Here is a 14,606-nt window from a genome sequence, read left to right on the forward strand (position 1 = left end):
TCTCACATTTTTGAGGATATGATACCCCCCCCAAAAAAAAACAGTAATAAAAATCAGTGTTTTACTACAGATCTGGTAGTGAAAAAAGCTTTTTTCATAGCTTTTCATTTAATCTATTACTATTTCTTAAAATAATAAATAATGTTTACTATTAAGTAATTTTTGCAGAGGTGAGTCCACTGAGGACTAACCATGTGACAATACTTTCTTGCCAAGCATTATCTATGGACAGGTCTCATTCAGCCTCAGTGTTTAACATCTCCAACCTGCATGACAAGGTAGAGAAGACAGCAAAACCCATGCATGGTAGATCCTATCGGTGATAATCCTGAACAGATGTTGGCAATTACATGTCAAAAATATTCAAACTGTCAAGAGAACCAGTCAGATTCTCGTGCACAGCTCTTCAAGATTAGAAAGGCTTTTCCACACATTATATTGCATGCATCTACACTAAAATATAAACTCAAACAAATTCTGTGGTGTAAGCTTATAGGGACACGTATTACAACTAATTGCCGCATTCACATGGAGTATAAGCTAGAAATGGGAATTGTGGAATTGAGGTTTGAAGAAAACCTATGTATGGGTCTAGGGTTTACTGCCTCATTCCAACATTAATGACAATCAGTGGAATTACTGAAAGAGCAAGGTACTTTTCATTGAAAGTCTGTGTCAAAATACAGCTTTTAAAGAATATTTTAAGATGGTCATTCATTAGGGCTGGTATTGCTTGAAATCAGTTGCTATGTTAATTTTTTTCTTTAAAAAAAAAAAGAGTAATCTATTAGCAGAAAGGTTTTTTTTTTAACTTTTCTCTAATTGGATTGCCATTGAGAAAGGATTTTTTTTTTCCTTGGGAAATAGAAAGTTGAGCATAGTTTTACAGATTAGGTGGGATAGATAGTAGTGGCTAATCAGACAGAAAAGGGGAGTTTCCTAGCTTCCTTTGCTAGCAATTTGAAGGCTAACTTGAAGGGACAGCTATCTCCAGGGGACACCGTTCACTTTCCATCTTCTCTCAGGTTTGAGCCTCTCAGAGCATAGCCTGTCAATTTTGCTGAGTTATATAAATATATAGCCATTTTCGGCTGTCCTATATCGGAGTTGGAGCTGAAGGTTGTTTTACAGCAAATGATAACATTTGGCTTGTTTTTTAGTGGGGGAAAAAAAAAAAAGTGTTGCGATTCAGAAAAACTTTATTTAAAAACACACCCCAAAGCCTTCCAATGATACTAAACACCGAGTTGTTCCATCTGTTGGTTAATGGGGGCGGGTGGGGTGGGGGGTAGTATTATTTGAGTAATACATAATAAATCATATTTTCTTTATTTCTTTCTATTTGATTAGGGTTTTGGTACCTGCATTTTTAGGTACCAGTAACTAAATTATTTGGTGACTGAACTGCACGAAGATACACTAATAGAATATCTGGCCTTAGATTTTATTGTCAGTATTACCCATCCTCCCTCAGTATGTTTAAATTACAGATGTGGAGGGCTACACATTGCCATGGAAGACCTAGCTGCCTGTAAAAGACAGCTAAGGTTTCTTTTTAAGGTTAGCAGATAATTTGAGAGGAGTCGGTCCATTTTTCAGTTAGACATATATTTTAAAAGAAATATTGGGCATGATGCTGCTGTTTATTTGAGATCAGTCTGAGGTTTTAATGATAACATGGGCTTATGCTGAGATGAAATATTTTTCCACAATAGGCTTAAAAATGAAAAGGTGATGAACAGTAATATCTTCCGTAAGATTTTTGAGTTCAGCTGCTAGAGGGAGGAGGGGGAGATTGTTATTTTTGCTTCCTCTTTTACATCTTAGGTGAAGAATGCTGAGATGTATTCTCTTTTGCAAATATCTAAGCTTTTCCTTGATAAAATTGATCACACTTTTCCATCAGGTAGTTATATTTGCACAAACAGACTTGGACTCAGCATGCTCAGGGAAATTGCTTACCGAAAGTAACGGGCCAAGTCCTCCATGGTGTAAGGCTTCTGTCCAGCAAAGCACTTAGAGGCTGGTTTTCAAAGGCATTCTGCTTCACTTGAAATCAATGAGTTTCACTATTGACTCCAGAGGGAGTCAGTAAAGCTAACAATTAGTGCTTTTAAAAATCTCACCTGCCTTTAATGCCTGGCTCTAAGTGCGCAAGCAGGCACAGGGGGGGTTAGGAGACACAGACTCACAGGTCTCAAGATCTCCGAAACTCTCAGGGTCCACTCCCCTGGCCTAAGGCTGTGTTTATTGTAGCTCAGACCTGGCATGATATTTATTTCCAGATTTCTAACAATCCTTCAAAGGCGGAGGTCTTGGTATCTTCCTGAAAAGTCTGTTCCAGCATCTCATTGCTTTCTCCATTAGAAGGTTTGCCCTGGGAAGATGGGGTCAGATCCAGAGTCAGCAACACAAACATAAGCATCTACCAGCAGGCCATGTGCTTCCCTCTCGCTGGACATCTGGGGCTCAATTTGGTTGCCGTCATGCCAGTGCCTCCTGCTCCCCAGGGCCATGGATCACCTGCAGGTCCCATCTCTGAATCCAGACCCTTATCCAGCCTCATTCTTTATTGGTGCATTATCAGCTCTTTATTTTTTACCTTAGAGCCACTGTGTAGGATGTCAGGTCAGTGCCTCACTCTCTGTGGCAGCCCTTAACACAGCACAGGACCTTCATGGATCCCCTCATGGATCCCCCTGCACTAAAAACATCCATTTCTTTCTGTTTTCCAGATTTGCCCATGATATCAAGAGAAAGCAAGTGTTGTGCTGTAGCTGGATATCTGTTTATCCAGGCTCATTAAATGAAAAAAGTTTCTAATTCCTTCAGGTATCTCTTATGTTCAGGTGCTTAAAATTAGGTAAGATTTTCTCTACAGGAGCATAAAACCTGTACCTCTCAGTAATTTTATTTATTAATTAGCATCTTGCACATTGCCATGGCAACTGGATTCATTCATTTTCAAACTAGATAGGAACCATGTTCAGCAGCAGAACAACCCACTAAAGTCACTCATTTGTCTCCCATTACCAGCGTAGCCAAGTCCCAGTGTGCTCAGTAGGAACCTTTCCCATGACAGTAGGAGGGTCTCAAATCACGGTCCATCTGCATGGAAATCACCGAGGTTTTTGATAACTACCGACTGATGTAATATAAAGCCCTGAGGTATGCCCTTCTGTGCCTCCCCATCAAAAGCCTGCAAAATGCAGGCTGTTGTCACCGTCACCACCAGGATTTTGTGCAGTGCCTGTATCCAGAGAAGCTCCACTGCTCTTTCTGGAGCAGGCGTGTACATCACAGACATCTCACATAAAATGACAGGATACTGGCGAAAGGTGACCTCATAGCAAACTGGGCCGAGGCACTTTGGGGCCTGATCCAGCTCCCGTTTAAGTTAGTGTGAGTCTAAAGGCTATAAATAGTGTTGTGAATGTTATCCAGTACTTTACTGATCACCAGAAAAGGGCTTGGAGCACAAGAATTAAGACTGTGCGGAGGAGACTGACCCTTGTTCACTGACTTCGATCCCACTGAACCCCCCCTGCAGAGAGGTAAATGTCATCCTTCTGGTGGGTGAATCACTTAACTCAAAAAGTGACTATCCTAGAGGTGAGAAATACATGGCATATTTGTGTTTTCTTTGGAGACTGACCTGACAGACACATTTCTATGCAAAGATGGTCTACAGGGATGCTGACAACCATCCAAGTTTGCCAACATGCTATTACACTCTGCTTCCCCATGTCTGAGTGGCTAATGACAAAATAAATTCATCAAGGATGAGCCCTTCTCTCCCCACATGCACACGACTCATGCAGACATTTACAAGACACATACATATCCTCAGGAGAAGGAGCAGGCTAGGTGAAGATGATTGTGGTGTAAGTCACACTCCCTTTTTTTTTTTTTTTCTGTTTTTCCTTTTACTCCCACCTTGTTTCCAGACTGTGCGTGAAAGTGTCTGATGTTCTGTAGGTGATTGCCAACATCTAGTATGGATGTCATACCGAATTATGCTAATACTTTCTCACATCTCCTAGAAGGAATGGATGGTGTTTTGGGATCTTGCCATTTCTCATTGTTTGGTGTTGCTTGCATTTTCTATGGCTTCTGATTTGCATTTGAAAACTGATTATTTTGTTAACCTCTGAATGTGGTAATTTCTACCTGCATTAACAGGAATGTTTGGGCCAAATCCTTCTTGCTTTCTGCAGATGTCAGGCTGCCTATACAGCACTCATTCCACTGATTTTGGATTTCATGGTGTTTTTCGTGTCGTGCAAGCAGGATTTGACCCAGAAATGTGGAAAGAATTCAGTGATTCAGGAAAAGCCTGTATCGATTACTTCACAGGGAGTAATCTATAGACCCATTGTCATTAACAGCTTTGGATCAGATCCTCAGTTCTTTCTGCATGCTGCCTGGTTTGATGTTTGACTTGCAAGAATTAAGTAAATGCCTTTAATGCCCCATAAATAGTATCTTCTATTAAGCTATATTGCAGTGCTCTCATTGGCACTATTTCAAAGGAGGATTATTTATCTAGAAGATTTAACAGTGCTCTAAATTTGAATACATCTAGCATTGCTTTTACAAAACATGGAATTGGTTCAGAGAAATGCAGAGCACCTGCAAGACGTTCTGGGTGTCCTTATTTCCCCCCAGCCCTTCCATTTATGAGACACAGAAAGTTTAAGTGAACAGTGATTTAACCACTTGCGTTAGCAGTGAGTTGTGTCAAGCAACTTGATGGACGCTACCTCATTTTCTGAGAAAATTTTGTTTTTAAAGGCTGAGAAAAAACAGTTAGACTGTAAGTATACCACTCCTCAAATAGTTTTCCTGGAAAGTTTTAACAAAGGTCCAGGAGGCAAACTACAAGTTATTTTTAAATGGCCTTTAATTAAGAGCAATTGTATTACTAAAGCATTCTCTTCTTAAACCATTCAAAAGTCTGTGTGCTATTAAAACAACAAAAGAAGAAAAGAAGTAAAGGGCAAAGACATATTATAAAGAAATTATTTGTTACCTGCAAGGAATGAACTTGTAAAACTAATAGTATAGGATTACTGTTCTATTTAAAACCCCAGTAAGTAAACTGGGAAAAACATGTTTCTTGAAATGACCTTGAAATTAACAATGCTGGGGCCTGATTTTTAAAAACAGATAGTCTTTATTGGTGATTAGGATTTTGTAGGTCTTGTTTCCTAATATCCCTGTTTCACATTAGGACTGCCATTGTCTGTGCCCATGTAAGATTAATTACCGGGCTCCAAGCTCATATTTGTATTACAAACAAACAAATGTGCTACAGGGATTTCACAGAGGGTACCGCCATAAAAGAATCTGTAGTTTGGCTTTTTTCCCTTTCTTAAGACTGGGTTTGCATTTGGACTTCCCAGGGTTCACCAGCTTCAGTGAAGGAACATCTGTGCATTCAAAGGACAGCCAATGACGCGAATCTTCAAAAACATTTCAGAATATTAGATAAAATAAAAAAAAATATTCCAGTGCATTTACAAATTTCTTCTTCTGCACCTCACTACTTGTTTAAGACCTGGTTGTCTTAAAGGTCTTACTGTGAAACGGTGAGACCCCAGGAAATCCTTCAGAATTGGCCTACAACTAAAGCTATTTCCAGGTTGGCTATAAAGTGCACCCAAGATTAGATTATCAGAACAGCTATGTTTCTTATTTAGGCATCAAAATAGGTAGCCAAATCTACAGACAGGACTCAAAAGTTCAAAGCTGGCCTTTTTCTAGGTACCTCAATAAAATTGACCTAATCTGTAAAACCTCTTTCTGGTGAGGAGTGCCAACAGCATGAAAATCCAGCTTTTGGCTGATGTTTGTACTGCAGTATTGTTTGTTTTATTTTTAAGTAGAGCAGGGAAGTGCTTAACCTCTCCCTCTTTACCATGCTTTAAAGAGGCAAATGAAGAATTTAGTGGAGGAAGGGGGGCTACTTACACCTGACGGGTCAGTTCCTTTTGGTTAAAAGGCCATTTTATAGACGTTAATATCTTTCATAGGTTAACCTAATGGCAATATCCCGTGCAGGTGTGGAATAATTTAGGTTGCTGGATACAGGGACTACTGGACCTGTTGGCCATTCTAGCAGCTCATCCTCCTTTGAGAAACTATGATCACCCTTACTCTAACTGCTGAATTTTAAGCAAGACCAAAACCCCATTTCGCCTTCCTATGAGTCCTCAAGCACATTTTCATATTATTTTAAATTATACAGCACTAGCTCAACGTTTGTGGCTGCCAAACTCTTGGGGTGGAATTCCAGGGAACTGAGATTTAATGTGTATGATCATATTCAGTGAGCAAATCGATGTGCTTCTGAGTATGGCCCAGGAGAATTCCTCCTGTTTCCTCTTTGCATTTTCTTTTTTCCATTTAACTCAATTTCTCTTACTGCTGCCATGCTGGTGACACTGATTATCAGCAGCACTGATTACTACTTATTGAGTATTAATTAAATATAAATAGGAAAGAAACAACAAGATTGCTACCATTGTGCATCTGATATTAACGTACAACTACAGCATGCAAGTTTAGAAGAAAGGCCTTTCTTTTTCAGAAAGAGTGCTTTTCTGTCGTATTCATGTAATAGTCAATCAGCTCAAATAGTGCTGATCTCCAGGAACACTTCAAAAGCAAGCAATATTTTTTGAGAAAACAGTATAATTATTTATAGCTGTATATTTATAGAATAATAAACTGAAGCTAGTGAAAAAACACAGGAGAAGCTGATTTGTGTGACCCAAGCCTTTGGTGTTTGTAATAAGATGATTTATCTACATTGGCAGCAATAAAATGATTAACTTCGCCCAGGTATTGTTGGAGCCTCAGGTTGGTTTACTCAAATAGTTTCCACTGGGCTTATTTGATTGCCCATATTATTTAGTTTATTTCTAATCCCAAATTTTTGTTGTCTTAAGCAAATTAATTGGAGGCAGAGGAATTATTCATATGAGGACAGCAGACTGGATTTGGCACTGAAATATGTAAAATAATCATGGAATAAATAACATTTCCATACCTTTTCATCTGTTTGTGTGAGGGATAAAGTTATCAGAATCACCTGAGTGATTTAAAACTAATTCACATTCTCAAAATTCAGTGGGATTTAGGCTTAACAGCCTTTACTGTAGCTCCATGAAGATATAAAAACCATTTTGTATTCTTTATCCATGAATATTTTTGTATCTCACTGCTCCTCCATCCAGTTCTTTCCCTCTGTTTTTAAATCAGTGTTTGTGTAAGAGTAATACCAAGACCTTCTTTCCAGACAAAAGTAGACCAAACGAAACATTCATGGGGATCATCTCTCGTTTCTGCTGCCCAGTTACAAACACGTAATAGAAACCCTTCCGATTTTCCCTTTCCATGGAGAATTTCATCATGAAAAGTAGCTATCTGCAGACATGTTTCAGCCTCTCAGTCTATAAACTCTTGGCTTTTATCTTCCTAGGGCTGAAGACCATTGTAGGTGCACTTATCCAGTCTGTTAAGAAACTTGCTGATGTGATGATCCTGACCGTTTTCTGCTTGAGTGTCTTTGCCCTCATAGGCCTCCAGCTCTTCATGGGCAACTTGCGACACAAGTGTGTCAGAGACTACACCAAGTTTAACTCCACCAATGGCACATTGTACTTGGATGGTAGGATGTGGAACACCTCAGAGGAATTTCTTAGTGATCCAGGTAAGCTCTTCTTTACCTTGTTGTCTGGGTTTTGGTTGGCTGGTTTTGTTATTTATCGTGTTGACCAAAATGTGTAAGTGAAGCAGCAAATGCACCATTACGTGACTACTGGCTCTTCAGGATGTTGATGTGGTTTCAAAAGACATAGGTAGCTTTTTCTGATCTCTGTGGTGCCTTCACAGGTCAGGCTGAAAGTATTTCTGGTGCTTTCCTGTGATACATATTAAGGTCCTTGCTGCATCATTCATGATTTTCAAAGTTTTAAGGAGTCTCATGATATTTTTCTTAAAGCTCCCTTTCCTGGAAATAGTACTTACATGAAAATTTCAGCTCTGTGCGTGGGCATGGTTTGCACGCTGTTCCTTTAACACAATTTATAGCTCTTGCATTTTCTAGCAAAACTCAAAATTTGAATGAAGTGTCTTAAAAAATCAAAAAGCAAAGCAAAACAATTCAGTATTTATTAATCTGAAAAATCCCAAGAGCATTTTTTAAAGGAAATGTTATGCTATGGGGGCCCTAACTCATTATCTAGGTTGGGCCATCCTGTGGTATCTGGCGCTCTGATGTTTGTTATCAAAAGGCTTGTTTTCTAGGCCAAAGCAATTTTTAATACTTTACAGTCTGCTATACTTTGAATTACAATGAAATAGGTTCACTGAACTAATTTATTAACATCTTAAAAAAATAAGCATTTTGTGCAAGTAAACTTCAAATTGTAAACAAGCGGCCCAGCTGTTGCTGCTCCAAAACTCTCTGAGTCACTGGAGGACCCACACCAGTTGCACTGGACATGGACTCACATCCAAAACAATTCAAAGATGCTCCTGAGGGGAAGGAAGCAGCCAGACTGATGTGTATTTGTAGGAACTTATGACCAGTGACCTTTGGTATTTTATTTATATTGAAGGGAAGAATGAACCACATAGTCAACCCATTACCTGGAAATGTGGTTGGTTGGAGGTGTGATAGAGTCACGGGGTAGCTCTGCTCTGACTGTGTGGACCCTGCAGTCCTGTATCTCCAGCCACCTGCACTATAAAAACCCTGTGCCTGACTCCTGGAAGTTGCCTGGCTTGACCCAGGGCTTTGTTGAAGACCTGGCACAAGGTTGCCTCCAACTCCTGCTGGCTCCTCAGCATTGTACACCTCTTCAGCCAGGCTACATGGCTCAGGGATTGGGCCAAGGGCAGTCCCACCATTCTCCACTGGTGACTTCTGCCTTCCTGCTCAATTCCTCTCCCTGCAGCCTGAGCAGCCCTGGAAGCAGTGGTGTTAGAAAAGTATCATTCGAGGAATAAAAAGCTCACTATTGGTGTCTTTAGGCGTGATGTGGTTGATGCAGCATTAAGGAAGGGCAGTCCACAAAGCTCTGCCTGAATGAGCGTTGTCTTTGGGGCTGACCCTGACCTTCATGTTACATGTCCTCTCTATGTCCCTGTGTCAGAGCCTCTTGTCATCTGAAAGGGGAAAAAGCTTTTTGCCAGAGCTAAAAATCCATGCTAGATCTGTGCTGGCTGGTGATGAGCCTGCTGACATGTTTTCCCAGCCATGCTCTCCATGCTTCCAGCTTGGAGATGAGTGCTCATGGAGCTAGTAAAGATCTCCGTGTACCTTTGGTGGATTAAAGCACTTTACAGCTCATTCACCCACAGATGACTGACAGCACTGTGAGGTGCTGCTCTCCCTCTCTCACAGAGGCATTGAGAGATAAAATAAATGATGGCTGGAAGTATAAAGCCCTGCAATAAGGGTGAAGGGATGAAATGGAGCTGTGGAGATAGTCTGGCCCTCTGGAAATGGAAGTAGGGTAAATGTACCACTGAAGAGTCTATTAAAAATACAGTTAATGTCAGGGCCAGCTGCAGCACTGCTTTAAATGGGAGGAATTATACATCTGCTCCAGCATACCATGAGCAAGATTTTTGTGTGGTCCAGATATGGGGAGGAGGGGATATGCTCCCATAAATCCATTTAGTAAATCCAGTTACGGTTAATATGGTCATGAAAATATAGTTTTTATCACTGAAGGAGATTTACCTATTACAAAGATTATCAACTCGGTGAGATAATGGATTAAAGTGAATTAAAGTTTGACCATGTGGTATTAATAGAGTAATAATAATATCAATGAATGCTTTCATGTTTTTATAATATCTGAAAATAAGGACACGGTGCATTATGGCAAACAGCCGTCAGTTATGGTGGATGCACAAAAATTATTTAAATAGTTGAAGTGTTGAGTCAATGCAGCAGGCCACTGAAGAACTAGAAGAAAAGTAGATTTATAGGAAAAGTGTACTGACCTCTGAATAAGAATAATGAAGTGTTCCTCGAAATGCTGGAGAAGATGGCTTAGCTATTAGGCTGGGGAGAACAGTATTAAGTAGGATTTTCATTTAGTGTTGACTATTGCACTAAAGCAATTCAAAAATGGAAGGACTGGCTTATTTTGTAACTAGATGAGATAGTGCTTTATATTTCATTTTGCATAAGCATTATGGTGAAATGAAGTGACTGTTTCGCAGAGTAGTACTGACCATAATTTAATAACAGTCCGAATTTCAAGTACTGAAGGGAATTAGGCAATACATACAGTTAGATTAAAGTGTAGGCAGACCAAATTAGATAAAAAGAGGAATATATTAAGAAATGGAGTAGTGTCAGTGTTTATTCTGAAGAAGAACTAGAGAAGAAAATTGGCCAACATGTTGAGATAGAGTTCACTTGAAGGGAGCACAGACAATTAGAAAAGCTCTTTGGAGATTTTGAAACCAATGTGGCTGAGTCACTTAGTTTGAAGCAGGGATGCTAACCTAAAAAAAAGAAAACAGAACCCTGAAGTACTGTCAGAGATTCACAATAATACGTTCTTTAAAAAAGGGATGTAAAGAAATAAAGGAGTAAAAAACACTCAGAAGCAACATTGGAAAAATGAAGTAATTCTGTTCATCAGGACACCAAAATAGAGAGTCAAAACAGGCTGATATGCCAATTCTGCTCTTCTTGGAAATGCAAAGTTTGCTTTGGATTCTTTGAGGGAGTTTTAATGTTTTAAAGGACAGCAGGGAGCCTCTGAAATGCCATCGGCCTCCTCTTGTGCCTTTGAACCTTTTTTGCATGAATGGAAAAAAAAAGAGTGAAACCCTAAAAAGGATAATACAGTGAAGAATTGCCTGGTGCTGCAGAGGAAATAGCTGAGACACTTAGTCATGATGTGCAAAGAAAGATAAGAACTCGGTTTTCAGTCTTTCTGAGCCCTTTTTAGCTTGAGATAACTGTGCCACAGGCACTTGGTACAGGAGACATTTTGGTTGTGTAGAAGGCCTGGAATAGTTTCAGCTCTGCTTTTTTACTTAAAAATTACTTGATATCTGGACTTAATTGTATCCTCTTTCCTTAGCTCCTATCAGCCCTCAGGCAAGGAAGTTTTTCTCATTGGCCTTCTCAATCCTTTTGATTTTATAGCTGGGGAAAAAAGTCAGTTTATAAACTTTGTTTGCATCATCATTGGCTTAACCACAATTACATGGTAACACTTGATTTTTGGGTGATCCTTAGGAAATAACCACCGTGCTCCCGGGGTTCAGGAACTCCTTCCCTTAGCTACACGCTCAAGACTCACAAGTACTTTCCTGCTCTCCCACTGTGGTTGCCACGACTGTCTTGGGTGATGGTGCTCCCCCTGTTCCTGCCTCTGCCACCGGTAGAGGCAGCGTGCCAGCACTAGGACTGGTGGTGGCAGGAATTCTGCTGGCAAAAGAAAAATATTTTTTTTCCTAAATCGGAAAAAAAAGAAGAAAAAATATTGGTCCATTCCTGTGCGTGATAGATCCATAAGCAGCCAGCTCCGCCCACCTCCCTTTTCAGGCCTTTGGCTGTTATTTCATCTTTCCTGCATGAACTGGCCAATCCTACGCTACAAGGCTGCTAGTGTTGTTGAGAATTGTTGGGTTCTCTCCTCCTGCTGTACATCTGCCATGAGCTGATCATATACGCTGAATCCCATCAGGATTACAAATTTCCTACCTATCCCTTCAATGTTTTGCTTGCTTTTTCCATCATTGCAATAGTTCCTGCAGCTGGAGGAAGTGCCAGGTAACTTGGGAAGCAAGGGACAGAGCCCTTAGCATGGGGATTCAGTGGGAAAATTCAGGCTGCGAGATCTCTTCCATTTAGCTTCACTAATCACTAAGTCCTAGCATACAAAAGTGACATTGAATATTCCTGATCAGACTGTCAAGAAGCAGACTTTCTTGGCATTGTCATTAAAAGCTTAATACTGTTAAAGAAACTTCATTTGAGCTACCGCAGGTGCCTCTGGTGTCTCAGCTAAGTTCCTGGGCACAGCAGTCGTGGGAAGGTGAGCTTCCTGCTTAGTCTCTCTTCAACTCACATTGGAGATGCAGGTCTGAAATCTGCCTTTTGGTGGGCAACATCTGTCTCATGAACAGGAGGATTTTTCTATTCTTCCCATCCATTTAAACGACTCTAGGTCTTCATAATTTACACACCAACCTCTAAGAAGGCAGCTTATCAGAAAAGTTATTCCAGTCTGGTTTTGCCATCCATGAGTAATGCTTACCACTGCAAACCTAGGAAGGGGGAAAAGGAAGATTAAAGCAGAAGTAGCTCATCAGGTCTCCCAACCTCCTCCAAAGGACTGTTCTTTGCCTGTATGAATGGAGTGTGCATTGGGGGAACAGTTGAGCATTAGGTAGAATCAAGCTAAAAAAATTTTGATGCCAAGTGCAGGTGGTGAAGTTAAAAGGGAGGCAACAGGTTGTTCATCTGGGAAATGACTACTGGTAAGTAACTACTTTCCTACCTGCCATTCTACATGTAGTAAGGGACTGCAATCAATAAGCCCAAGGAGGAATTTTTGTTTTAGACATTGATAATAACAAACCAGGGAATCTGAGGGTGTAGGTACAGCAGTGCCATGTAGAAAGATGAAATAAAGGGGGAAAAAAAAGTGTAAAATAGTGATAGTTTACATCCACAGTGTTATGAAAATTCTGAGATCAATATATCAATATCAAAGTTCTTGAGCTGTCCGTTATATTTAGGAGACCTAATAGTGCAGAAATACCAGCTGATAGAAAGACTGCAAGCTTAATTCCAGTATTTGTAAAGGTTTCTAGGAAAGCAGCTGCAAATAGTGTGCTTGAAAGCCTGTCTTAGGTTGTGGTGTTTAAATTAAAGATGTATTTGATGAAGTGAAGCTTTATGAATGTGTGAGTTAGTGGACTGAAAGCTATATGCTGTCCAATATGTCACTGGCTTAGAGAGAGAAAAGATGTACCAATGGACTGAGTGTAGCTGGTTCACATGGCTGATGATTGTAGAATTTTTAATGTCATTTATGTGTTCCATTACTAAAATGGATTATTGACTAGTCAGTAAGCAGTAAGTAGAAATCTGAGTTTAAATAGTGTGTTCTTTTGTAGAGCAGGGCTCAGTGTAAGTGCTAAATGCATGAGAAAAAACACTTAAGAAAAAAGCCTTAAAATTTTCATAAAATTATTATAATATCACTTATGAGATGATAGTCTCAAACCCCAGTATTTTCTTTTTCTTTAAACTAAATACCCTACTTAAGACACTCTGAAAAGGTCTTGTTTTCAAAATGTTCTGTATATGTTTTCTTTTAAAATCAGTATCTTGTAAGGTAAAATAAACCCCTGTAATTTCTTTTAGATAATCCTGTCCAAGCAACTGAAATAATAAAAAAAAATAATAATAAAAAAGAATGTTTAAGCTTTATTAACCTTTTACTTGGAAGAATCAACTGCTATTTTTATAACTTAGAAGAGGGCTGAAAAGGGTTGTTATTTTTTTCTTGCAGACTAGTTTCTGGCATTCATTTCATGGCAGTGATTTTTCTCTTCTGAAGTCAAACTGTGTAGTTACAAAAGGTCTTGGGGGTGGGGGGGGCTGGGGGGGTGGGAGGCGGGGGAAGCTTTAATTAAGAAGAAAAAGTCCAGATAAATATAAATGTAATATCTGTTTTGTCATCTCCAGTCAGACCTGGAAGACTTATGGTTGCTTCAGGTTCTATATTTAGAAAGATGCATAAAATACATGAAGTTTAGGTCCTTATTTTAGGTACCTAGTCTTTGCAGCTCCCAATTACATACAACAATGTGATGGGAGTGATTCAGAGAAGGAACTTTCTGAGGTGGCCTGTGGAGGAACATGGTTCATTTTCCATCCTTTAATCATAGTAGGCAGCCTGGGGAGGTGGTCCAACAAAACCAGCCACGTTAGATGCCAAAGGCTGAGGAAGGTGAGCACTTGTCATAGATAATCTCTGCTTGCAAAGCAACTGGCTGAACATTGATGTGATACCCATCCAAATCATGGTCTTCCTGTGTGCTCGAGAAGGGTCCACAGAGCTGATAAATCAGAAGCAGTTCCAGACCAATGTGAAATCATTCTGGAGCCTTTACACATCCTCCTCTTTGATGTTCTAGGTGTAAGCACTGTTGAAATAAACGGGCATGGATGCTGAGGCATATATCTGTGAATATATAGAAATATACGAGTGTATGCACATGTATCTTCTCTAAGCTCTGTGCCTGATTGTTAGCTCCACCTGACAAATTGCTTCAGTTTTGCTTTCAGAACCACTGAAACAGAACTGTATGAACAGATATTCTGAAACTGTATGACAACTGTATAGAAAGTAATGATGTCCAAGTCAGATAACAAATGGAGCAAGTTTGGGGAGAGCTGGAGTGTTGAGGTGTTGTCTGAGGTGGTAATAGAAGACAGTGAATGTTTAATGAGTAATTATGGAGATGGGAAGAAAGAGGGAAGCAATACATCAGGTTGAGACTGGAATAGGTGTTTTATTATGCATGATTGTGTATGAACCAATGATTAA

General features: G+C 39.8%; 1 protein-coding gene across 3 annotated transcripts in view; it reads left to right on the forward strand.

Annotated features, from left to right (window-relative positions):
• Nucleotides 1–14,606, forward strand: part of LOC102048607 (sodium channel protein type 5 subunit alpha) — a 217,677-nt gene that overhangs the window by 56,329 nt on the left and 146,742 nt on the right. For all 3 annotated transcript variants that reach the window (XM_055709512.1, XM_055709510.1, XM_055709511.1), the window contains one exon: nucleotides 7,487–7,717. In XM_055709512.1, coding sequence (XP_055565487.1) covers nucleotides 7,487–7,717 — 231 coding nt within the window. The remainder of the gene's footprint in view (nucleotides 1–7,486; nucleotides 7,718–14,606) is intronic.

This window comes from Falco cherrug, chromosome 4, assembly GCF_023634085.1.
Source record: "Falco cherrug isolate bFalChe1 chromosome 4, bFalChe1.pri, whole genome shotgun sequence".
Lineage (NCBI taxonomy): Eukaryota > Metazoa > Chordata > Aves > Falconiformes > Falconidae > Falco > Falco cherrug.